Raw genomic sequence first — 24323 nt, 5'->3', positions numbered from 1 at the left:
ACAGTCTGTGGTGGGATTGTTCTGGCCACTTTCCATCACTGGAGTTACAGATGGAGAAGAACTAAAATACCCCAGGCCATTGCCCAGCAGCCACGGCAGAATCATGCCCTACAGGCTACAGTCCATTTTCCAGTGGGCCTTTCACTACTTCTCCTGGGAGATTTTTCTGCACCATAATAGATTTCACTATGGACAGGTTTTTCTGTCAACACTTTCCCTATCTTAGATCCACATTTAGACACTGAAACTATGTGCTTAATGTTAGGCGATCATGTTTGAAAACTTTGGATCTTTGAATCTTTCCTCAGAGTCAGGGAATGTAACGCAGGGTTTTAACTAGCCCGGTCTCTTCTGAGAGATGGTTTTATGGATCTGGCAATTGTCTGGGGACGTGGGAGATTTGGCATTGAATGGTGTAACTACCTTGTAGCGCCCCTTCTGGGCGAGCCTGGCTCAGGGGGCCTTGCTCCGTTTCCCTGAAAACTCCCTAAAACTCTACACAGGTTTTTCTCTTCCAGTAATACCCTGGTTTATTGTTATCCAATCCAAATAAAGTTCTCAGAGTCCAAATTTCATCCGCTCCAGCCCACAGCGCCCCTCCTTGGAGCTGGAGTTGTAATTTAAACCAGATATAGAGCCTCAGCCAGCTTCTCCGCTGGCTGGCCTTTTTCTCCAGTCAGTCCTTTCACCCTCAGAAAATGGGGACAATGGTTCGGATAAGGGGTTGTTCAGAAGACTGATATTCATAAAATCGAGGTTCTTCTGTATTATAATGATGTATGTATTTAGACATACACTTGGGACTTAGCTGACATAGAACTGTCTGCTGACTACACTACAGACTACATGCTGTGGAGAAGTGTTGACTTTGATTTGTTTGACATGTACTGTCCATTAATTTTTGTATTATGGGACTGATTCCTTTCATCTGGCGTTTTCAGGGTCCATGCCTTCTGCTTCTGGTTTTATACAAGCTCATGGCTGTGAGAAGGTGTGATATTCCAGTTCTTCTTATGATGTTGAAGTGGTTTCTTCTGTATTGTTTCAGGTTTCAGTAACAGCTCGAGATGACGTCCCCTTCTTTGGACCCCCTCTCCCTAATCCAGCCATATTTAAAAAGGTTTGTGTCTCTGATGGGTCCTGTAGGAGAGAGATGCATGGATCAGGGGTATGGTTTACACACTCCTTCACCTCTAGATTGCTGTTTCCAGGATGGGACTGGATAACCCTGGGGGGTTAGAGAATGTATATCCAGAGCCTTTCTCACCTAGGTTATCAATTCCAATCTAGACTTTCTCTTTTCCCACAGGGTTCAGAGTTTCATGAATTCCTCTTGGCTAAACTAATCAATGCTGAGTACAGCTGCTACCGGGCTGAGAAGTTTGCCAAACTAGAGGTGAGTCTGTGTTATGTGAGTGTTCGTATTAATATTTAATAAATGCAAAAAAACTATTAGTGGCAGCTTAATGCTGCACAATTAATGAAGAATGTAGAAACACCTTAAAAAATTAAAGTCCCTGAAAAATAAAGTAAATTAAAATGCAGTGTTAACTCAGCCATGTGATGCTTCTTGTATGTTTTATTATATGTATCTATATTAAAATACACATTTAACCCCCCAAAACAAGAATAGAATATCTGGCATATGTGCAAAGTGGCTGCTACTAGAACTTTAGTGGTTACATTCCCTGACAATGTACAGTAAAAGTCTGAATGTTTCATTAACCGAGATCTTTGCATTTGATTCAGGGTCGATTGATTTAAATCAGCAGGCAGAAAATCTTGATTTAAATAATCGATTTTAATTTTGTTTTCCATTTATACTTTTTAGTTATTTTGCTAAAGAAAGATTTATTTGCACTGGTTGACAACCATTAAAACATGTTGATTTGCAACCATTTAGTTTTTACACTAAATTTGACACTTCTTTTTCCTAGCCAGGAGGATGCACTATATCTATACACATTTATTTAAGCAATTGTATTGCTTAACATGCTGTTATTCAGATTCTTAATGTTTTATATTTATTTATTATGTTAGAAGATAAGAAATGCATCATTCACTATTTACTAGATGATTATTTCTTTTCACTCGTGATTTTTGTCTAGCTGTATTTGGATAGACATTGGAGCACAGTTAAACTACTTACTAAATTAAAAAAGTAAGTTTTATCAAAACGTTTTTAATTTAAAATCAATTGAGTTATTAAACAAAGTGTTATCTGTAGTGAGTGTACTGAAATATTTTTTTCTGGTAACATGTCCTGAAAGATTTCAGAAATAGTAGGTCTCATCTTCACACCTAGTTTTTATTCATAGGTTGGAAGAGGAAAACAAGCGTTCCTGCTTTTTCGACTCCCAATCAGTTTCTTACCTTTGAATGAATTAATCATTGAACAGAACTAGTTGTATAAACTAAAATGAAGAAAATATTCTTGCTGTACTTGCAAAAGGCTATCAAAAGCTTGCAGCAGGGTGCTTAGCCAGTGTGTGTCTTCCACCAGTTCAGCTGTGTGACTTTCTTGAAGACTTTGGCAGCAAATATGTACTGATTAATATTATATTTTTAAATTTTAGTTTAAATTATTTCAATAGATTATAGTAAATGTAGACCTTTAACGTAGGCTGTCATACTTTAAAATTGGTTTATTTTTAATTAAAAACATGGATTTAATTTAAAGAAAAAAAAATCTGAGCTAAATGAAAAAACTGATTTATTTATTTTAAATCACCAGTTTTTATTCACCCTGGTTTCATTGCCTAGGCTCTCCTAAGGAGAACATGGAAAACAGAAGAAATGAAGAAAAAGTGCACCAGAAAAAATTGCTCAAGGCAGTACATTTGCTTTCAGAGTTTGGGGAGAATACGGAAGTTGGAGAAGGGCCCATATCTGAAAGAAATCACATTCTTCCTAATGCTAGAGAAAGCGGGATGTGTCAATCATATCTGCAACGCAGGAGGGGCCATTCCGTCTTTCTCTATCTGTGCTCTGTCTGTTCTTTCCTTCCTGGGTTGTTCTGTTCTGACCTTTCTCTCCCACTCTCTCTGTCTCCGCTCTGGTGCAGGAGCGGACCCGGAGTGCCCTCCTGGAGAGTCTTTTTGAGGAGCTGCAGCTTCGTAGCCGCAGCATGATGGGTCTGGCCTCTGGGGACGATGACAAGATGGAGAATGGGGGTGGTGGCTTCTTTGAAAATTTCAAGGTGAGAGGTCAAGGAGTGCTGCAGCCCCTTCACCCAACTCTTCTGGCTGAGCCGCTGCCACCCAGCTCAGTCGCAGTTCAGGATACATCAGCACTGCAAGAGAAATGCAGTTTCTCCCTCCCCTTCCAGGGGAGATGCAGCTTGGCACGGCACAGCATCCCATGCTGTTCCTAATGGGAGGCCTCTGGGTGGGAACCTGGCCCTGGCTGGCATCTAGTGGCAGGGAGGAGCAAAGTCCCTGGTGTGTAGAAAAGAGATCAGGAGCTTGCAGAAGGAAAGGGGGGCAGAGCCTTTCGTCCCCCAGCAGCACACTGGTTCTAGTCTAGCGCCAGGAGGGCAGCAGTAGTTGGGAGGGTCCCGTTGTACGGTTGTTTCTCACATAACTCTTGCTGTCATAGCTGGACACTTTGGAATACTGAGATACATCTTTGTCCCTCGGAAAGCAAGAGTCTCTTTTGTATGAAGTCTCAGTGGCCAATCTCCAGGAGTGTGGGTGATGTGAGGGAGGGAATGCCTGCAGCTGTGATACTCAGATCTCCATGGTTAAAAACATAGCAAATGAAACAACGAATTTCATAGAATCATAGAGTTGGAAGGGACCTCAGGAGGTATCTAGTCCAACCCCCTGCTCAGAGCAGGACCAACCTCAGCTAAATCATGCCAGCCAGGGCTTTGTCAAGCCGCATCTTAAAAACTTCCAAAGATGGAGATTCCACCACCTCCCTAGGTAACCCATTCCACTGCTTCACCATCCTCCTAGTGGAAAAAGGTTTTCCTAATGTCCAAACTAGACCTCCCACCCTGCAACTTGAGACCGTTGCTCCTTGTTCTGTCATCTGCAACCACTGAGAACAGCCTAGCCCCATCCTCCCTGGAACCCCCTTTCAGGTAGTTAAAGGCTGCTATCAAATCCCCCCTCATTCTTCTCTTCTGCAGACTAAACAAGCCTTGTTCCCTCAGCGTCTCCTCATAAGTCTTGTGCTCCAGCACCCTAATCATTTTCATTGCCCTCCACTGGACTCTCTCCAACTTGTCCACATCCTTGTTGTATTGGGGGGCCCAAAACTGGACACAATACTCCAAATGCGGCCTCACCAATGCTGAATAGAGGGGAATAATCACTTCCCTCCATCTGCTGGCAATGCTCCTACTAATGCAGCCCAATATGCTATTAGCCTTCTTGGCAACCAGGGCACACTGCTGACTCATATCCAGTTTCTTGTCCACTGTAACCCCAGGTCCTTTTCTGCAGAACTGCTGCCTAGCCCGTCGGTCCCCAGTCTATAGTTGTGCATAGGATTCTTCCATCCAAAGTGCAGGACTCTGGACTTGTCCTTGTTGAACCTCATCAGATTTCTTTTGGCCCAATCCTCCAGTTTGTTTAGGTCCTTCTGTATCCTATCCCTGCCCTCCAGGGTATCTACCACTCCCCACAGCTTAGTGTCATCTGCAAACTTGCTGAGGGTGCAATCTACCCCATCCTCCAGATCATTATGAAAATGTTGAACAAAACCAGCCCCAGCACTGGCTCCTGGGGCACTCCGCTTGTGACCGGTTGCCAGCTAGACATGGAGCCATTGATCACTACTCGTTGAGCCCTATGCTCTAGCCAGTTCACTATCCATTTTATAGTCCATTCATCCAACCCATATTTCTTGAAATTGCTGATAAGAATACTGTGGGAGACTGTATCAAAAGCTTTGCTAAAGTCAAGGTATATCACGTCCACTGCTTTCCCCACATCCACAGAGTCAGTCACCTCATCATAGAAAGCTACTGCTGTGGCTCTTTTGGATAATGCTAATTGCTAATTTGGCTCCTGAACCACTGAGAGCTGAGTATCTCTGGCGTAGGCATTCCCTCTCCCAGATCACCCTGACCCTGCACTCCTGGAGAATGTGTGTGTGTGTGTGTGTGTGTGTGTGTGTGTGTGTGTATACTGTGCATATATAATATACTATTCTCACAGCAAAATGACGGACCAAGTATTCTACAATTGGTTAATAACATAGTAAAAGCATCTTGATTGGTTAATTACTTAGATTGGTTAATAATTAAATGACACAGTGCTTTAATATCATGTACTTTAAAGAGCCACTTGCGGCTCCCACGCCTCAGTCTGAGTATCACTGGCCTACACAAATAGGAGGGAATGAACGTGCTGGTTCTCACTTCACGGCATGCCTCTCTCTTCCTTTCTTCTTGCACCATGTGTGTGGCATCTGCCTAGTGAGTCAGGCAGCTATATCCCCGATACCAACACCTCACTTGGCACTGTCACGTTCCTTGGTTGGCAGCCCTCATCAGAGTTGCTGGGGACAGCATGGACCAACTCCCCATTCATCTGTAGAGGAGGTTGGCACAGGCTAGGTAGGGTGTGTGTGTAGCTTACCATGCCACTGTCTTTGCTGCATCTGTTCTGTGGATAAATTCTGTGCTGAGATGGCCTTTCTATGGGGCTGGAGAAGAGGGAGGGGCCTGGGAAGTGGCTTTTTCAGAGTACCCTGGTTTCAGTGGGCAGCTTCTCTCTCGGGGCCATTGTGTCGGCCTGCGTGGGCCTGAGCCCTCCAACCTGGCGTGGGGATTTGGTCCCTTCTCTTGCGCTGGGTGTGACAGTGTGAGGTAATGCTGGCTTATTGGGAAAGTGGTAGTGTTGGTGGGGAATCTCTCTTTATCACCTACAGGAGGATGGGGAGACTGAGAACAGAGGGAACAAACCATCACTGGCCCTGGGGCCCATAGACAAGATGGGACCAAACAGGCCCTTCCCATGGGTAAATTTTGGGCTGCTGTGCTGTAGTGGGGAGGGAGGATATCTCTGGTGCTGGTGTCTGTCCCCCTCTCCCATCCCCTCCGTGGTGCTCTTCATACTGTCATTATATGTGTCTGTGTGTGTGTGTCCGTGTCTCTTTGTCTGTCTCCCTGTCTCCCTTCTGTCCAGCGGGTCATCCGAGGCCGCAGCCAGAGCCTGGATACCATGGGGATAGCCATGAGGAAACAACAGCCGCCGGCAACCCCGCCCAGCCGCCCGGCTACTGCTAGTCTTGCCCTCAACCAGAGTGTCGCCGAGGGCACCAAGGCTATTGCTGCGGTAAGGTACCATTGGGAGGGGCCTCTGGTCCTCCGTGATCCACCCACACATATTGTCCCTATCAGTCGGTCCCTCTGTGAATCTTTTCTGTTTGTATCACTCTGTTTACGTCTCTGACGGCCTGTTGCTTTGTGCATCTCTCACTTGTGCTGAGTCTGTGTCTCTATTTTGTCCTTGTTTATGTCTCTGGGTCCTGTTCATCCACACACTGGATCTGAGCTTGGTGCAGGGCTTGAGAGGAAGAGCAGGGGTGGCTTTACATTGCCCTTGTGCCTCCCTTATTCTAGACTAGCTGTCGGTCTTCAAGCTGCCCTAACTTCATAAAGACCACACACCTTGATTTCACCAAGGCAGTCCTGGTTTTTTATATGATGAGAACTGAGAACTTCAGGACCCTGAAAATGTTCCCGTGTTTCATTTCATCAATCAGATGTTCATTTTTTAATAACTACAAAGTGTTTGTTCCAGTCATATTGCTATGCTGAGTAGAATTCGCTTGCCAGGAACAACCGTCCGGTGGAACAAGCATTCAACAGTGTTTGAAGTGAGAGGAAAGTTAGATGAGTGCAGGCACTGCCAAAACCATTCTTTTACTTGCTGTGAATGTTAAGGATACTTGGTTGGTGTCACATGATAAAGTCGTTCAGAGCACTACGTTCCTGGGAGAAATGCTCTATTCTGAGAACTGTGCCTATGTCACTGTTGAGTCAGAAGCTGACAGAGGTAACACCTGCATGTATAAGAAAAAGTGCACCCATGTTTTCTGTATGAGTATTTCATGGACCTAGAAAATGTTGCCACAAAAGTGTCCTGGTTTCTGATTCTGAAAATCTGGTTACCCTAGCTAACCCATACCTGGCGGCCCAAGGCATCTGCACTAGGGGCTCCAGCAGGGCTGGTGTAGTGCCTAAAACACCAACTCTAGGTCAACCAGGGAGGTGCCTTTCCTTGGGGAATTGCCCAGGAGACAGATGTCGTAGCTTTACAGCTCCTTTATGCCTGTGCAAAGGAGCCACAGGGCAGTAATGAACTGGTCCCTCTTCCTCGCTCACTCTGAGTTTATGTCTCTCTTTGTTTCTTTGTCTCTCCTTTGAATCTAAGGCCTGGTCTACACTAGAGACTTTTGTCGACTAAAGTCAGCTTTTTGCGCCAAAACAGTGATGGTGTACACACTACAATCCCCCCACCCCCACTGACCCAACTCCCCTGATTTTGCGACAAACTAAAACCACCTCGAGAAGAGTAGAGCTTTTGTGCCAAACTTTTAGCGACAAAGTGTCAGTGTAGACACCGCGCTTGGTTATGTAAATGGTCTCCAGGAAGTGTCTCACAATGCCCATCCTGACTGCTCTGGTCATCAGTTTGAACTCCACTGCCCTGCAGACATCTGCTTCTCCCCCTTTAAAGTCCTGGGAATTTTTGAAATTCCACTTCCTGCTTGGATGGCGTGGAGAGCTCACATCTCATCTTCCCAGCTGACCATGGCACGGGGCTTGGAGCGCATTGGAGCGTCTGGATCTGATCAGCATTTGGGGAGAGGAGACTGTGCAGTCCCAGCTCCGCTCCAGCTGAAGGAACTTAAATAAGTACAGTCAAATTTCTCGTTTAATGGTGGAGAAGGACTATGAACGGGACACACTGCAGTGCTATGCAAAAACCAAGGAGCTGCGGCAGGGGTACCTAAAGGCTAGTGAGTCAAACCATTGCTCTGGTGCAGAGCCAAAGACCTGCTGCTTCTATAAGGAGCTGGAAGCCATCCTCAGTGGCAAACCCACCCCCATCGCCAAGAGACCACGGATACCTCCGCGGGCCCGTAGGCAGTGAACACCGGACTCAACCCCAATGAAAAAGTCATAGATGAGGAGGTTGAGTTGGAGGACGATGCGGAGCAGGGGACAGGGTTGTTTGCTGACATGGGGAGCCAGGACCTCTTCTCGACCTCGGAGGGCTTGAGCCAGCCCATCCCCACAGCTCTGGCATGCAGGATGCAGGAGAAAGGAGCTTGGGTAAGTGATTTTTTTGAGCTGATGCTGCTCGGTTACATGAGGTACAGCTGTCCTTTGCTTTTTTGCATTATACAGCTGGTTGAAAGGATAGAAATGTACGAGAGTAGCTGTGTTCGCATGTGCTTCCCATTCCCCTGTTAAGCTAGGCAGTGCTTTGAAAAAGTGTGTTAATGCACACTGTGATTTCATGGAAATCCTTCAGAGCGATCTCTCGGAAACTTTCCTGGAGGTACTCGCCAATCCTCTGCCAGAGATTTCCTGGCAGAGCTGCTTTGTTTCTTCCCGCATTGTAGGAAACTTTCCCACACCAATCAGCAGTCGTTTGTGGAGGGACCAATTCGGCACACAGGTGAGCAGCACAGGAACCCCCCTTCAAGCTGCTCACATGGAGTTGACGCACCCCAGCATCCCTGCTTACTCTCAGGAGTGAGATATCGGCTTCTATGGCCCCCACCTGTGGAAATTGTGGCACAATTTGAAATTTTGTCCCTATCTACCTGCGTCAATTCCCCATACCACCACACAGAACATTTTCCCCAGCTTGAGTGCCCCTCCCCCCACTGGCACAACTCACCATGCCCTGGGCGATCGTGGAGCTGTGCACTTGCCAGGGGACAGTGAGAAGGAGGTGTATTTTACAGCAATGTCTCAATGCTGTTGTTGCACTCACAATAATGCTGCTGCTCATTGTTTATTGTGCTTCTACAGAGGTGCCCTGGAGGGGAAACCCCTTCATACCTGCTGAGCGCCTGTGGCTGATAAGAAAATGACCATGGAGAAGCAAAAAGGACATGCTGCAAGAACTGCTCCAGTCCTCTGAGGTGGAAAAAAAAAGAAAAAAGGGCATGGAGACACACTGTCAGAAAATCAGAAAATTGATAGGCAGGAGAGGAGGGAAAACCAGGAGCGAGTGATAGCAGGTCACAAGCCCATGATAAAAGCCATGGAGGAGCAAAGAGAGCTTCTAAAGTCACTCATAATACTGCAGACTGAATTCATGCGTGCTCGCCTCCCCCTGCAGCCAATACAGAACTGCTTTCCTTGCCCTCCCCAAACTCCATCCACACATTCCTACCAAATTCCCATCCCGTCTCAGTACCTCATGCACTCCACCCCTTCAGACAGCTTCCAGAATAGTAGATGGACTTATACCCAGCTGTCATAGCTCACACTGCCCCTCACTTCTTTCTCCCCTCCAGCCCAGCTTTTTGCATGTGTTGTGATAATTGTTATTTAATAAAGATATTCTTTGTGAAGAATAAGCAGTGTTTATTTGTCTCTTGTATATGGTGGTTGCACCTTACACTGAGACACAGTGCAAGCTGGATAGGAGTTGTAGCATGGCTCAGTGCTGTTTACAAAGACACCTTATTGGTGCTCATTGTCAAAATAGTTCCTCAAGGTCTCCTGGTCTTACATGATTTGAATGCCCCTCCCCCCATGTTGTGCCCGTCTAATAGCCCTGACATCTGGTTGTTCATATTCAGCCACAAGGCAATCCGCCTCTGCGCTCCATCCAGGGGGGAGCTTTTCACCCTTAGCTTCACAGGTATTATGGAGCACACAGCAGGTGGCTATAACCATGGGAATATTTTCCTCATTTAGGTCTAACATGCCATAAAGGCATCACCAACGAGCCTTTAATCTGCCAAATGCACATTCAACGATCATTTGGCATCTGCTGTTATTGAAGCACTCCTTGCTGCTATCCAGGCTGCCCATATAAGGCTCCATGAGCCACAGCATTAGTGGGTAGGCTGGGTTTCCCAGGATTACTATGGGCATTTCAACATCCCCCACTGGAATCTTTTGGTCTGGAAAGAAAGTCCCTGCTTGCAGCTTTCTGTACAGGCCAGTGTTCCTGGATGATCTTAGATGCATGCATCATGCACCTTCCCTGACCAATCCGTACTGATGTCAGTGAAACGCCCACGGTGATACACAAGCACCATACCTTTCTAGTTATATACTCCGTTGCAAGATGGTCCAGGGCCAAAATTGGGATAAGCATGCCATCTATCACCGCACCACAGTTAGGGAATCCCATTGCTGAGAAGGCATCCACTGTTTCACACACATTTCCAAGACACACAGTCTTTCATCGCAGAATGTGATTAATGGCTCTGCACACTTGCAATAACACAGCTCCAGTGATGGATTTCCCGACTCCAAACTGATTAACGACTGACCGGTAGCAGTCTGGAGTTGCCAGCTTGCACGTGGAGATCGCCACGCACTTCTCCACCGAGAAGGCAGCACTCACTCGTGTGTCCTTGCACTGCAGAGCAGGGCCAAGCTCCGCACAGAGTTCCATGAAGGTGGCTTTGCACATTCGAAAGCTCTGCAGCCACTGCTCATCGTCTCAGACCTGTATAACGATGCGATCCCACCACTCCGCACTTACTTCACATGCCTCAGAGTGGCGGTGCATCGTGTGTAGATGCTCCTTGAATGTAAACAGTCATCTGGAGTTGTTTGTTTGCATGGCACACGGCAGGTCAGGTGCCTTGGATTTCAGTTCCAGTTGGGAGCTCATGATACACTGCGTGACCAACTGTGATGTGTGCAGAACACTGACAGAAACAGTGGAGAGCCGGGCAGGATCCATCCTTTCAGATAGAGATGGCAGGCGTTCAGGAAACCGGGGCCGTTGAAAAATGCCACGGAACCCAGTTGGAAACCACCGGATGGAAATCACTGCATCATGGGACATGAGCCCACACCCGTGCTGCTCTGCGATCCTCTCTGCCTTCCCACAACTCCTAGCGGCACATGGTGGCAAGTTACACAGTGAGATAGCTGCCCACAGTGCATTGCTCTCACTGTCGATGCTAGAGCACCGAGTGTGGGTGTGCTTTGGCAACACAATGAGTGCTGTGTGGGCAGGCACAAGCGTTGTAATTACAGTGCTTTTGATCACTGCTGTTTGTGCGTCGACAAAACGTTCTCGTGTGGACAAGGCCTGAGTTTATCCCTCGCTTCCTTTCTGTGTCTCTCTTTATGACATTGTAACTCTCTGCCTGAGACTCTGTTTCTCTTTCCTGTTCTCTTCCTCTGTCTCGCTGTATCTCATGCTGCTATCTGTTTTTCTTCCTCTCTGCCTTTCTCAGCATCTGTGTTAACCCCTCTCTCCCTCACCTCTCTTCCTCACTGACAGCTTGTAGGAGTTCTTCCCTCATGTTCTGGTTCCTTGGGTGGCTCTGGGCAGCCCTACTACACATCAGAGATGATGCAAGGAGAAGGTCTGGGATCCAGGCTGCAAATTCCCTCTCCCCCTCCTCCAGTTCTCCACTGCTTTGTCTCTCACGCTCTCCTCCTTCCTTCCAATCACTTCTTTGCTCTCCTTCTCTTTAGTCCTTTGCTCTCCCTGGGAGGAGCCCATCACGCACTCGAGGCAGCCGCTTCCACGGGCGACGCAGCAGTGCCATTGGTATTGAGAATATCCAGGAGGAGAAGAGGTAAGAGCTGTGGGAATTGGGTAGCGGTGGAGTGGGATGAAGGGTGCTGGGTCAGGGGAAGAGAGAGGAGAGATGGAAGGAGCTGAGACCAAGGGGAGATGGAGGATGGTGAAGGCTGGGGGAGGCAAGAAAAGGGGAGATGGAAAGGTGGGATCAAAGGAACTGGAATGGGAGCAGATCACAGGAGAAAATAGAGCTGGGACCCAGGGGCACTGAGAAGAGATAGGAAGGGAAAGAAGTAGGGGAAGAATAGATACGGGAAACAGGAAGAGAGGCAGGACCAGGGGAGGGGAGATGGGAGCAGGAATGTACTAGACAGGACCTTCATCAAAAAGAGTAGAGGAAGATCCAGGATTCCTGCCCCTCCTGTTCCATTCTCGCTGTGACAAAAACAGTCCCGCTGTGCTCCTGTGAGGGGAGAGTGGAGAAAAATATATTTTTCCATTTTTTTTCCAAGTAAATACATCTTGTGATTTTTAAAAGAGATAGTTGTGTGACTCGTTCTAAACACACTGTAACCAAAACAGCTCAGGTCTCAGAGCTGCAGACTGTCACAGCAGTAGTCCTCACTGAGGAGCAGTGCACAGCCTCATTCTAGGGCTTGATGTGGCTGAGTTACGAGCATTTGAAAATGGCGTCCTGAGCAGGAGAGGTTATTTTGGTAAGCTCTTTAATGCACCCCCAAAGGGGTGCTGTGTATCAAGGGCACAGGGTGAGCTAGATTCAAAGCCCAGTCTTGTGAACTGCTCTATACTCCACATGAACCTTCCCAATTGCTCATGAAACCCAGGAGCGTGTCCAAGGGCTCAGTAGAGAGGAGAAGAGAACCACCTTCGCCTAGCATGCAGACAGCCGCAGCTTCGCCGTGGGTAAAGACTGTGCCTGCCACGTCTCTTCCCATGTCACTCTTTCTCTTGCCCTTTCTTAAGAGAGACACCCACAGACTTATTACTTATTTTTTATTTCAAATTACGGGGGGGGAGGTTTGGAGAAAAATAGATTATACAGAGGCAGGTTCCCATTAACAATGTATCTAAAATAGAAACGGTCACAACACTGGCACTTTTTGTGGCTTATCTTTAACAACAATTTTGCATCTTGTATAAATACATTCCTGAAAAGGTGGGGAAAATGGGTCTGTGTCCTTATTTCCTTCTTTATGACACAGAAAAAGGGTATTGGATTTCTTTAGATTTCTTCTGCTTGTTTTCACCTTAGACATATCAGGAATGCTAAGCTTGCTTTTCCATGCATTGGCTGGTTGACTCTTTGAATGACTCAAGATGAAGACTGGGAGTTCTCTCAGCCCCTAATTGCAATGCTGATTAATGCACATGGAAAGCTTTCCTCACAAGTGTTTTAGTTAAACAGGTGTCAGCAAAAACAAGTTTTATACAGTCTGAAAGAAAAAACACTGCTGCTCCCAGTTAGTCGGGTATCACATCCTGGGTATGTTTGACACTATAAATATACTAGGTATGCAGTCAGCTGTAGTCTTCCAGGGTAGATAAGATCTGACTTTCTAGTTGGTGGGGGGAAAAAGTTGAGGAGAAATTTAAAAACTCAAACTCTTCAGGACTTTTATTTTTTATTGTAAAGAAGCATAAAAAAGCCCAGTCCTGATATGTTCTTTCTTTGCAGACTCTTTAAGAAGATTGCCCTGTTCTGAACTGCAACCTGCTCCCTGTGCCTGTGTGTCCCATAGAAATCTCTCTGTATCTCCCCTTGTAGGAAGCATTAGGTAGCATAGTGGTAACTCATGTCTCTGGGGTGTAGCTGGTTTTCCTTTCACCCCAGTAGGGATGTTGCTGACAGAATCCAGAAGGTGCTGGAGAGCCCAGGACCTTTCTTTGATCTGAAGTCTGATGGATCCTCCAGTCCCAGCTCCCCAGAGTTCCCAAACAGGAAGAGCAAGTGAGTTGAAAATGGCCTTTCTTTTCAGGAGACATGCTTGGTGCCCCTGGGGAAGGCCTCAGGGGCAGGTGTCTCACTTTTAGTCCCCTCACATAGATACCTTGCCTGCAAAGAATTAGATTAGAGCCAGGGAATGGGAGCTAGTTCTCCTGGGTTCTCTATTCCTGGCTCTGAGACTGACCACGCATGATTGACTTCTCCTGTCTGGATGATCCCCCCATTATGGATGATTACAATAAGTTGCCTCACAGGGGCTTGTAAGGCTTTGATAATGTCCACAAAGCACTGGCAGGGTCTTGGGTGGCTGGTACAAAATGAGATCTGTGTATTGCAATGATGGTGATGACTTTGGGCTTGGGTTTCAGAACCCACTCCAATCAAACGTCGGGATACTGCGTGATGCAGCCGCTCTCGCGCTCCTCATCCAATGTGAGCAGCTGTTGTAGTGGAGTGAGGGAAAACGAAACGTCCGAGGAAGAGGAGAATGAGACGGTGAGTGTAGAATTTGGTAGCCCTAATACATTTGTGAGCCTACCAGTGGGCAGGCGGATAAAAGTTTGAAAAGTATTGCAATAACCTATCACTATGAATGCTGATAGGAGGTGTGAAAGGGAGACAAACAGACGGAATTAGTCCAAACAAAACGAGGTAGTGGTATAACTCACGGACTCTGTTAAGATCATGCCTGGTAAATACGAAGTGTAGGACTGGAAGTCAATGAACCAAATTAGTGTGTCAGAAATTAGGCCTAATTGGTGGACAAAATAATCATAGAATAGAGTCATAGAAGTGTAGGGCTGGAAGGGACCTCAATAGATCTTCTAGTCCAGTCCCCTGCACTCAAGGCAGGACTAAATAATAACTAGACCATCCCTGACAGGTGTTTGTTTAACCTCGTCTTAAAAACCTCCACAACCTCCCTGGGCAATTTGGTCAGTGCTTAACTACCCGGACATTCAGGACGTTTTTCTTAATATCCAACTTAAACCTGCCTTGCTTAGAGTGACCATATTTCCCAAAGGGAAAACGGGACACTGCGTGGGGCTAGGCCTTCCCTCCACTGCCCTCCCCACATGGGGCTGGCCCGAGCCACTTGCCTGAGCCCTGCCTCCTTCCCCGCCCAAGCACTGTCTGCCCCATCATTGCTCACTCAAGCCCTGCCTGCCCCCCGTGTGAGGCTGGCCTCACTGTGGGTGGCCCTCTCACCCCCACACCCTGTTTGCTGCAAGTTAAGCCCATTGCTTCTTGTCTTTTCCTCAGTGGCTAAGGAGGAATACAACCATCTAGGTTGTATTTCCCTAGTTTGTTTATAAGAAGGTCATGTGAGACAGTATCAAAAGACTTACCAAAGTCAAGGTATTCCACAGCTTCTGCTTCCCCCCCATCTACAAGTCTTGTTACCCTGTCAAAAAAGGCTATGTGGTCAATATGACGTGATTTGTTCTTGACAAATCCATGCTGATGGTTACTTATCCACTTAGTTGATTGCTTGATTATTTGCTCCATTATCTTTCTGGGTACTGAAATTAAGCTGACTGGTCTGTAATTCCCTGGATTGTCCTTATTCCTCTTCTTATAGATTAGCACTATATTTGCCCTCTTCCAGTCCTCTAGAATTTCTCCCATCTTCCATGACTTTTCGAAGATAATCGCTAATGGCTCAGATCTCCTCAGTCAGCTCCTTGAGTATTCTTGTTTGCATTTCATCAGGCCCTGCTGATTTGAAGACATCTAACTTGTCTAAGTAATTTTTAACTTCTTATGTAAAATAGGAAAAGAACAACAGCCATAATGGGTCAGATTAATATGCTGTCTAACGACAGTGGCCAATGCCAGGTGTTTCAGAGGGAATGAACAGAACAGGCAAACATAGAGTGATCCATCCTCTGTTATCCACTCCCAGCTCTTGGCAAACAGAGTCTAGGGATTCAGAGGCTAGCCACAGATCCTACCTCATTTTCATTGGTGTTCATTATGTTAGACATTGAATTGTTACTAATCTTTTTGATGAAAATAAACAAAAAAGTCATTTAACATTTCTGCCATTTCCACGTTTTCTGCTATTGTCTCCCCACCCCCCACTGAGTAATGGGCCTACCTTGTCCTTGGCCTTCCTCCTGTTTCTAATTTATTTGTAGAATATTTAATGAGAGGATGGGTGATTCCACTTATCACTCCCTCTTGGGGCCTCCAGAAGACTTTGGAGAGAAAGTTAGCAGATGCTGGCTGAATGAAAGATGGGAGAACAGGAAGAAGCAAGCTTCACCACCATGGCTGCCATCCCATCGTCTCTTGAGATCCTGGGAATCACCATGATACTGCTGGGCTTTTGTCATCCTGATCCTGAGAGATGTCCTGATGAGACTAGGCCAGAGAGAGGGACCCAAGTGACATGGCCACTACCATCAGCTCCAGCCAAATGCCAACCACCACGTGGGATGGGAAACTTTATTTCTTACTGTTCCTGCCCCCGGTCTCCCCCGCCCCATACCCCACAGTGGCAACCTTTTCCTTTGCTACTTCATTTCTTTTCTTTCCTATCTCTCTCCTTCTGCCTTCTGTTTAGTAACAGTCTGGCTTAGCTAGCCAAGACTCCATTTTTTATTTTTTGCAACACTTTTGTAAGCCTGTGACCAGGAAGGCAGCAAAAAGCAATGTCTTAAATGGCCCAATGCTGGTACAAGTTTGCCAGGTCTTGGCGTGACTGATCAGAGATTGCAAGTGAGAGTCAGCACCAGAAACAGAAGCTGCATTTTCTATCTTTTTCCTTTTGTGTGTGTTCGTGTTGTTTTGTTTTCAGGAGAACTGGATCAGATTTCAGTCCCTCTCAGCTAACTTTTCTTTTCCACAGAAAAGACAGTTATTATCATCTTTAATACCATCTAAGACTGCCAGACATGGGGGTTTCCTTCTAAAAACTCTCTCCAGATAAAGGGAAAGGGAACAAAGAATGTTGTTAAAATGAAAGCCTTATGTAATACTTTACACTTCAGATACTTTGACTATTTTTCCTTCTTTCCTGTATCTCTAATAAAAGGTTAAAAGATTTGTAATGGTGTATTTGCCATGGTACTAAGCAGGCTGAGGTCTCTGTATACCAAACCTCAAACTTTGTTTAACATTGTTTAATGTTGACAGTGACAGGGTCATATTAACAGTTTTGACTTTTGGGGCCCATTTATTCCATCAAAATTAATAACAGTTCCCCTAGAGATTCCTCTTCTCTCACACTCAGGATCGCCCCATCCCAGTTATGTCCCCTGAGAGATTTGGCATTGGCGAGGCAGCATTTGGAGTATTGTGTCCAGTTTTGGGCCCCCCACTACAAAAAGGATGTGGACAAGTTGGAGAGAGTCCAGTGGAGGAGAACAAAAATGATTAGGGGGCTGGAGCACAAGACTTATGAGGGGAGGCTGAGGGAACTAGGCTTGTTTAGCCTGCAGAAGAGAAGATTGTGAGAGGATTTGATAGCAGCCTTTAACTACCTGAAAGGGGGTCCAGGGAGGATGGAGCTAGGCTGTTCTCAATGGTAGTAGATGATAGAACAAGGAGCAATGGTCTCAAGTTGCAGTGGGGGGAGGTCTAGGTTGGGTTTTTCACTAGGAGGGTGGTGAAGCACTGGAATGGGTTACGTGGTGGAATCTCCATCCTTAGAGGTTTTTAAGGTGCAGCTTGACAAAGCCCTGGCTGGGATGATTTAGCTGAGGTTAGTCCTACTTTGAGCAGGGGGCTGGACTAGATGACCTCCTGAAGTCCCTTCCAACTCTAATATTCTACGATTCCCCTTTCTTTAAATTCTCCTTTCTTTTGGGTACCTTGGGGTCTATCCATGTTTACAAAGTGCCTTGCTAAAATATCCCTTCTTTCCCCTCTCCAGGAGCTGATGTGCTCTCTTGAGGGTCCTCAGAAGCGGGATTCTCTGGTTCAGAGTGTGTGGCTGGATGACAGTGTGGGCACACCCAGTAGTGCCAGCTCATCAGGTAAACGTGCTCCTACCTTCCCTCTCTAGAAGCATGTGAGGGAGCAGAGGGGTAGAGACATGTTCCATTGTGACATCAGAACTTGTTCTCAATACCCAGAATGGGAGGCGTGCAGGGGGCAGAGATGACCTGTACCTGACAAAAGTGGGGTGGGGGCAGAGTGAGGGCAGTGGGGTGGCACTCAGGTCCTTGCTTTGAGCGGTCTGGTGTTACTGGGAGTAATGGGGAAGAGGAGATGGCGTGAGGTGTGTGGCAAGAGAACAGACTTATAGAGGGGCTGATGTTCCAGAACATGGAGGTGCAGGGGAACCTGAGAAATTAGAGCTATTAGTGAACTACAACTGCTCTGATTGTGAAGTAGGGCAGCAATTCAGCATGTAAACCTCTGGAACGCCATGGTGTCGGCTCATACTGGGGTGGTGTGAACCAGTTTTTGTGGGACTCAGTTCATGTAAAGTCCCCAGAGAATATTAACTCTGCCCTGTACTGATGCCATGCAACAACCATACAATTAAGGAAGCGACAGCAGGAAAATATCCCTCCCTGGAGGGGCGTAGAGGGGTCTGGCCCTAATGTTAATGCCGGGGTTGAATGAGGCGTCCAGTTCTCTGTGACAGAGGTGACAGAGCGCCACTGTTGTGTCTTAACCTGCAGGCAGTAGTGCATCATGGCGATGACTGATCTAGATCTGGATCCCAGACTCGCCCCAGTAGCAGAGCATTTCTTTCTGCCCGCATATTGGGGACTAGACGGGGTAGAACCAGGTGTTATGTTTGCTGCAGCAGTCGTTCATCCCTCCATGCAAGTCTGCGTAGGCGCTCAGCACCGATATCAACAGAGGTTGGCGCCAGTGACTCCCCAGCAGTAACAGGGGCCCGCCCTATAGGGCTACATGGGAGCTCAGCAATTAGGCCGATTCTATGTGCATAGTCACCGTAGGCGAGCATCCCTCCTTGCCAGCAGTACTGTTAATACTGGCAGTGGAACCAGGTCTCAGGGTCGCCATAGCAGCATCTCTCCTGGCAGGGTTATACTGCCGTATGACATGGTGTGACTTGTGGGGGAAGAGATTCAGACTTCCCGCCGCAGCAAAGCATCCCTTTCTGCCAGCCTCGACAGCCGTGGGAGGGATACAGCCAGAATCAGGGTCTGCACAGTCTGTGCCTGCAGGGCTACGGAGGAGCCCATTAAAAAAGTTCATCGTAGGGGTGGAAACAGGCCTCAGTTGTGTTCGTGGCTGCAGCGTTATAGAGCAAACTTTGCGTATAACGTTATTTGGGTTCCAGGACATGGACCCAAATAGGTCGTGGACCCGCCCACAGCTAAAATCCCCTCCCACAGCCTAAGGGGAGGAGCTACTGATCCCGGGACTCAACTGATGACAGGGGACAACGAATGAAAACACAGGAACGGGCGTGAAGGTCAAAGGGCTAAATGGAAGGATCCTGAGCAGAGAACCCCGGACAGCGCTCACTGCTCCTCAAAAGTGGCTAAGGAGCCAGTGGACACGGCCCAGAGGAACTCTGCTCGGATACGTGATCGGACGGAGGAGCGGAAATAGGCCCCACAGTCGCAGAGCACCTCCTCGGCCAACCTCCGCTCCCTGGTGTTGTAGATGGCCACCTTGGCCAAGGCGAGGAGGAGGTTGACGAGGAGGTCCCGTGAGTTTGTGGGGCCACGGATGGGGTGTGCGCAGATCAGAAGGTCTAGGGAGACGTGCAGCCAGAAACTCAGGAGCTGGTTCTGGAGAAGCCAGAACACGAGCTGCAACCTGGCGCACTCCGGATATATGTGCGCCAGGGTCTCCCTCACGCCGCAAAAGGGACAAGCATCGGGACAAAGGGTGAACCATGCCAGGTACACGCCCGTGCTCACGGTTCCATGAAGGAGCCACCAGCTGATATCTCCGGCAGGCCGTGGAACCAAGGTGGAATACAGACAGGCTCACCTCTTGCAGGATCCACCCGAGGTAGACCTGAGCAGCAGGCGGCAAGGCTGCTCCCGCCTCCTGGAGTACGCACCGGGCGATTCGAAGGGTAGAGAGCCCCATGCACTGAACCAGCGCCTGGGGATCCACCCACTCCCTCTGGGCATAGGCCAGGAGGTTTCCGATCTTGGTGATGCCTGGCAGGACCAACCTCTGGCGCACCGAGGGGGACTCTGCCACCTGCACACTGAGATGGGGATTGTGTAGCAGGGGCTGTGCGAGGAGATCCACCCCCTTGGCAGCCACCATGGAGCTGGTAGCCGAGACCAGCCTCCAGGTCCGGAGGAGGTCCTGGTACAAGACCGGCAGCTCGGAGAGGTCTCGCGGAAGACGCCTCGGGTGGAGATAAAAGAGCTGCCGGTCGTATCGGAGCCCTCGGAGGCGGCGGAGGAAGGCGTGTGCCAACTGGCTCCACGCTGGACTAGCTGTGCTATAAAGGAGTCTCTGCAGTGCCTACAGGCAGAAGATGTGGACCTGGCTGCGGATGCAGCACAGGCCCTACCCCCTTCCTCCAGGGAGAGACTCAGGACCCCTGCAGCGACCCAGTGCAGTCCTGGCCAAAAGAACTCCAGAATGAGCTTCTGGAGGTAGGCCAGGAAACTCAGGGTAGGGACCAGGGTGTTGAGCTGGTGTCAGAGCATGTACAGGACCAGCTGGAACAATTTACCAAGGGCTGTGGCAGATTCTCCATCACTGGCAATTTTTAAATCAAGACTGGATTTCTTAAATAAAAGATATGCTGTAGGAATTATTTTCCTGTGTGATGCTGGGCAAGTCACTTAAATCAAACTTTTCACAGGTGGTCACTAACTGTGTGTTCCGCATTTGCTAGGTGCCAGTGTGAGCTCTTGGGATCTGATTTGCAGAAGTGCTGAGCACTCTCAGCTGCAACTAAAGTCTATGAGAGCTGTTCTTTGAACATGTGAACTGCTGTATAATGCTACGTGTCTCAAATTGGGCAGCCAGAATTAGTGTACATTTCTGACTGTTCTCTTTGTGCTTCAGTTCCCAGTCTCTAAATTGGGGTAATGCCACCCCATAATCTCACAGAGGTATTGTGAAATTAAATTGTTTAAAGTCTGTGAAGCACTCAGGTACTGTAATGAAGAGCACCATAGACAAGCCCATGAGGAAATGAAGAATTCAGAACAGGGCTTGAATAGTATGCAGTAAATAAGCCCTGGGGGCACACAGAGAACGATATGGAGGAAACAAAACATTAACTGAGCACTTGCCATCCTGTGCACTGAAAAAGGCAAGGGCCCTGTGGAAAAAATAGCACGTAATTAAATAATTATGCATGTGCACAATGAGCCTGAACTAAAACTATACAGGCAGCCTTAATTCCGGCAATTCCTCACTGTGGCGTTCTTGACTTTACAACCTTAAGAATGTTCTTTTAACATAGTTTCCTGTGTGTAATAGTAGCTAGAGACACGGGGATGATGGGGTTGAAATGATGGGCCGGAAGTATGTACAGTTGGGATGGTTGGAGACAGTGCCTTATTTATAATGAAAAAGGTGCCGGGGCTCAAGCCATTTTTTTATTTTCATAACTGATGTCACATGCGGGCGAGTTTCGCAAACAAGGCAAGAGGCTGTCGGGCTCAGACAGATGGTGATGAGGACTGAGTGATTATGGATCACAGATTGGGATGACAGGAAGAGAGAGGCTGAACTGCTTTTCCTGTTCCTGGGAGAGCCCATTTTCCTGTGTGCTTGCTTCTCTTCTAGTAACCAGACTGCTCCCCTCCGGCAGTGCTGCAGGCTCGGTGGAGAAGGGGAAAAGCAGCAAGGCGGATGCGCAGCGTTACAGCCCGGTATGTGCCAGGCCTCCACGTGCTTCCATCTTCACCAGCCCCCGATGGTGATGGGGCGGAGAGAAGACGGGTTTGGTGCAGGGGGCTTTGTATGCTCAGGAGTCCAGGGTGCAAGGGGAAGATGCTGCAGGGGAAGGTTAAAGAACTGCCATTTCCTTGTTCTACAGGCCTCCATTTTGTGCTGTGTGTGATGTCATCGCTGGAGGGGTGTCGCGGTGCATGCTGGGTAATGCACAGGTAACAGACACCTTAGGAGCCTTTGTGCCCCTGGGTGGAGGGTTGGAGGCAGGTGGTTGAACTGTGAAAGATGAAACGGGGCCTTTGCTCCATTCCCCCCCCTCCCCAAGGCAGAGTCACAGTGAAGCAACATCGATCTATGACCTGCTCCCTACCCTTGTGGTTCCCACCCCTTCCATGGCCAAGTCCGCCCCGACTCATCTTCCCTGGCGACTTCTTTGCACCCCACTCAACATCACCGCCTTCCCCAGCCACCTCTCCCTGCCTCAACGTACTTTGCCCCCCCTTAGCACTGCCCCCGGCTCCTCATACACTCCCTCTGCTCCCTTTCCTCCAAATGCTCTTCAAGCCTCCCACTTTGCCCAGACATCTCCCTTCCCAGGGTTTTCTTATTTTGCTGCACCATCTTTTGCTCACCGGCTGGTTTTGTGTCTGTCTCCATGTCTGTCTGTCTGCTGCTGGCTTTGTCTGTCTGTCTGTCTGTTGGTGGCTTTTTCAGATAGGCGTAATGTGACTATTAGCTACTAGACAAAGTTATAATGGCAGGGCTGGAGGGAACTCTGAGTAGCAGGGTTCCAAGATGCACTGGGAGCAGTTTCTCTGATTTTGTTCATGTCTGGGTGACTCATTTATCCAGGTGACAAACTTCCCTCGCTCTGGCCTGCCAGCAAAGCAGCAGAGTGCCCCATGGGTGATGTGGGTGTTATGTGACACACTCCCCACAGGGACTGCAGACTTAGCAAAATGACGATGGGGGCAAGGGGGGAACACCCACAGGGAAGGAGGTACCCTATGCACTTAGAGCAAGTAGCTGATTTTCCAGTTGGCTGGCCATTCTGAAAAGTCAGGGGAAAAAATTGTTTCTGGCTGAACAAACCATTGAATCTGGTTTTCAAGTTTTTTTAAATGTTTTTCAATTTTTAAAAATAAAGTTGAAATACATTCCAACAAAAATTCATTTTGAATTGAAACATCTAAATGTTTCATTTTGAAAATGTCTAAATGAAACATTTCTTAAGAGTGTGAAATCTTTAGGGCAGGGACCATCTCTTTGCTCTGTCTCTGTACAGCGCCTAGCACAATGGGATGCTGGACTAGGACTAGGGCTCCGAGGCACTGCAATAATACAAATACATAATAAACCTTTTATTTATGGGTTTTTTTACCAAGAGCATTCAGCGAATTTGGCTACTACGTGAGATGTTTTGGTTGATCCAAATATGCATTTTTCAGCCAAAACAAAAAGTTCAGTTGACGAATTTGGCCAGCTCTCCACGCATAACCTTAAATGGCCAGTGGGTAATTCTGCTACTGCCCTATAGCTACCACTGGTTCTAACAACATTGGGTGCTGAAAATCCTCATCCTCAAACCACAGGACTTCAGCTGGAGTTGTTGAGGGCATTTTGCATCTCTCTCAGGAGGTGCTTAGCACCTTGCACGGCTGGGCCAGTGTCTTTTCGGCAGTAGCGATTCTGTGGCTCATGCTGGAGATGTTTTAGTTAGGCCTGCACTGAAACCACCACGTGCACCATAAATTCTTTGTGGCTCTCTCTAGCTCCTAGACGGACTAACAAGCTGTGTTGCCTCCTGTCACCCTAGAGGATCTCCTTAAATCCTGAACTGCTGACTGCACCACAGGGGTTTCTCATGAATAATATCTTCTCTAGTGTGCGGAGGGGTGGTCAGGCTGAGGAGTAGAAAGAACAAGTGAGGCCAGATGGTCCCGTCAGAAGCAGTGGCAGCTATAAGATTGCGTGAGGGGAACTTGCTTTTACTGACTGTGTGTCTGGCTGTCTCTCTCTCCCTCCCTGCCTCAGGATTTGCTGCTGAAGTGAAGGGCCTGGCTACTCCTTGCCTTAGAGGTGTAGAGGCGACGAAGCTGGATTCCCAGGAGTGCTGGCCCTTCTGCTTCTTCCAGTGATGGTTGTGTCAAAAGCAACCAGAAAACCAACCATGAAACCAAATGTGGCATTAATTCATCCAAGTATATCATTTCACTTCAGCCAGGAACAAGCTATTCCTCCGGGGGGATTTCCATCCACCAGTGAAGGGGAGAGAGTGAAAAGGGAGCATTTTCGTTTTGTTTCTATTCCTGGTATAAAACTTTCCCCATTGAGTCAATGGACCATGAGCTCTAAGGCAGGGAAATCCAGTTCAAGACTGCTGCCATATGAATTGACATGGGATTTGCCATTGAGCTCCACGGTCATTATTGTAACCCTGGCATTGAAGAGATGCACAGGCACTGAAGCCATTGAGGGCTATGCCTGTCCCCTTCAAATGTGTACATGAAGGTCTCCCGTGTCTCTCATCACACTGCAAAGTTAGCGTAAGAAACACTGTGCAGTTGGGAGCTGTTCTTTTTACAGTTCCTGATGGGTTCCCCAGCCTTATCCTTGGGGATTTCATTTTCCCTCTGTCTGTGTCTTCTCCCTTTTCGCTCTCTCTGTACCCTGGAGCAGCAGGATGTGTAAATGTGAATCTCTGACCCTCGCTCCATGCTTGTAGTGTCTGTGTGGTGTCCTGGGCTTGCAATAAAAGGAGATTGTGACTAACCCACCATGGCCTCTGTGCACCTGTTGCTGGGAGCTCTGACACCTTCATGCTAGAGTCCTCTAGAAATTCCAGA

At 47.8% G+C, this 24323-nt stretch overlaps 1 protein-coding gene across 4 annotated transcripts in view; it reads left to right on the top strand.

Moving 5' to 3' along the window:
- The window catches only part of LOC137167737 (rap1 GTPase-activating protein 1-like), a 49727-nt gene extending 25474 nt beyond the window's left edge, over nt 1-24253 (top strand). The window contains exons 14-24 of one of the 4 annotated variants that reach the window (XM_067570016.1): nt 1049-1120; nt 1310-1396; nt 3065-3199; nt 6141-6290; nt 11651-11754; nt 13555-13668; nt 14034-14160; nt 17546-17648; nt 21370-21455; nt 21623-21692; nt 23512-24253. In XM_067570016.1, the coding sequence (XP_067426117.1) occupies nt 1049-1120; nt 1310-1396; nt 3065-3199; nt 6141-6290; nt 11651-11754; nt 13555-13668; nt 14034-14160; nt 17546-17648; nt 21370-21455; nt 21623-21646 (1002 nt within the window). In that variant the 3' untranslated portion in view covers nt 21647-21692; nt 23512-24253. Of the gene's footprint in view, nt 1-1048; nt 1121-1309; nt 1397-3064; nt 3200-6140; nt 6291-11650; nt 11755-13551; nt 13669-14033; nt 14161-17545; nt 17649-21369; nt 21456-21622; nt 21693-23511 lie in introns of all 4 variants that reach the window. The other 3 variants (XM_067570015.1, XM_067570018.1, XM_067570017.1) reach the window with 3 other exon arrangements.
- Nucleotides 24254-24323: the final 70 nt, after the last annotated feature.

The sequence above is a fragment of the Emydura macquarii genome, unplaced genomic scaffold, assembly GCF_026122565.2.
Source record: "Emydura macquarii macquarii isolate MOO-44397 ecotype Brisbane River unplaced genomic scaffold, CSIRO-AGI_Emac_v2 contig_2979, whole genome shotgun sequence".
NCBI classification, from domain to species: Eukaryota; Metazoa; Chordata; order Testudines; family Chelidae; genus Emydura; species Emydura macquarii.
This window is presented reverse-complemented; position numbering and strand designations above follow the sequence as displayed.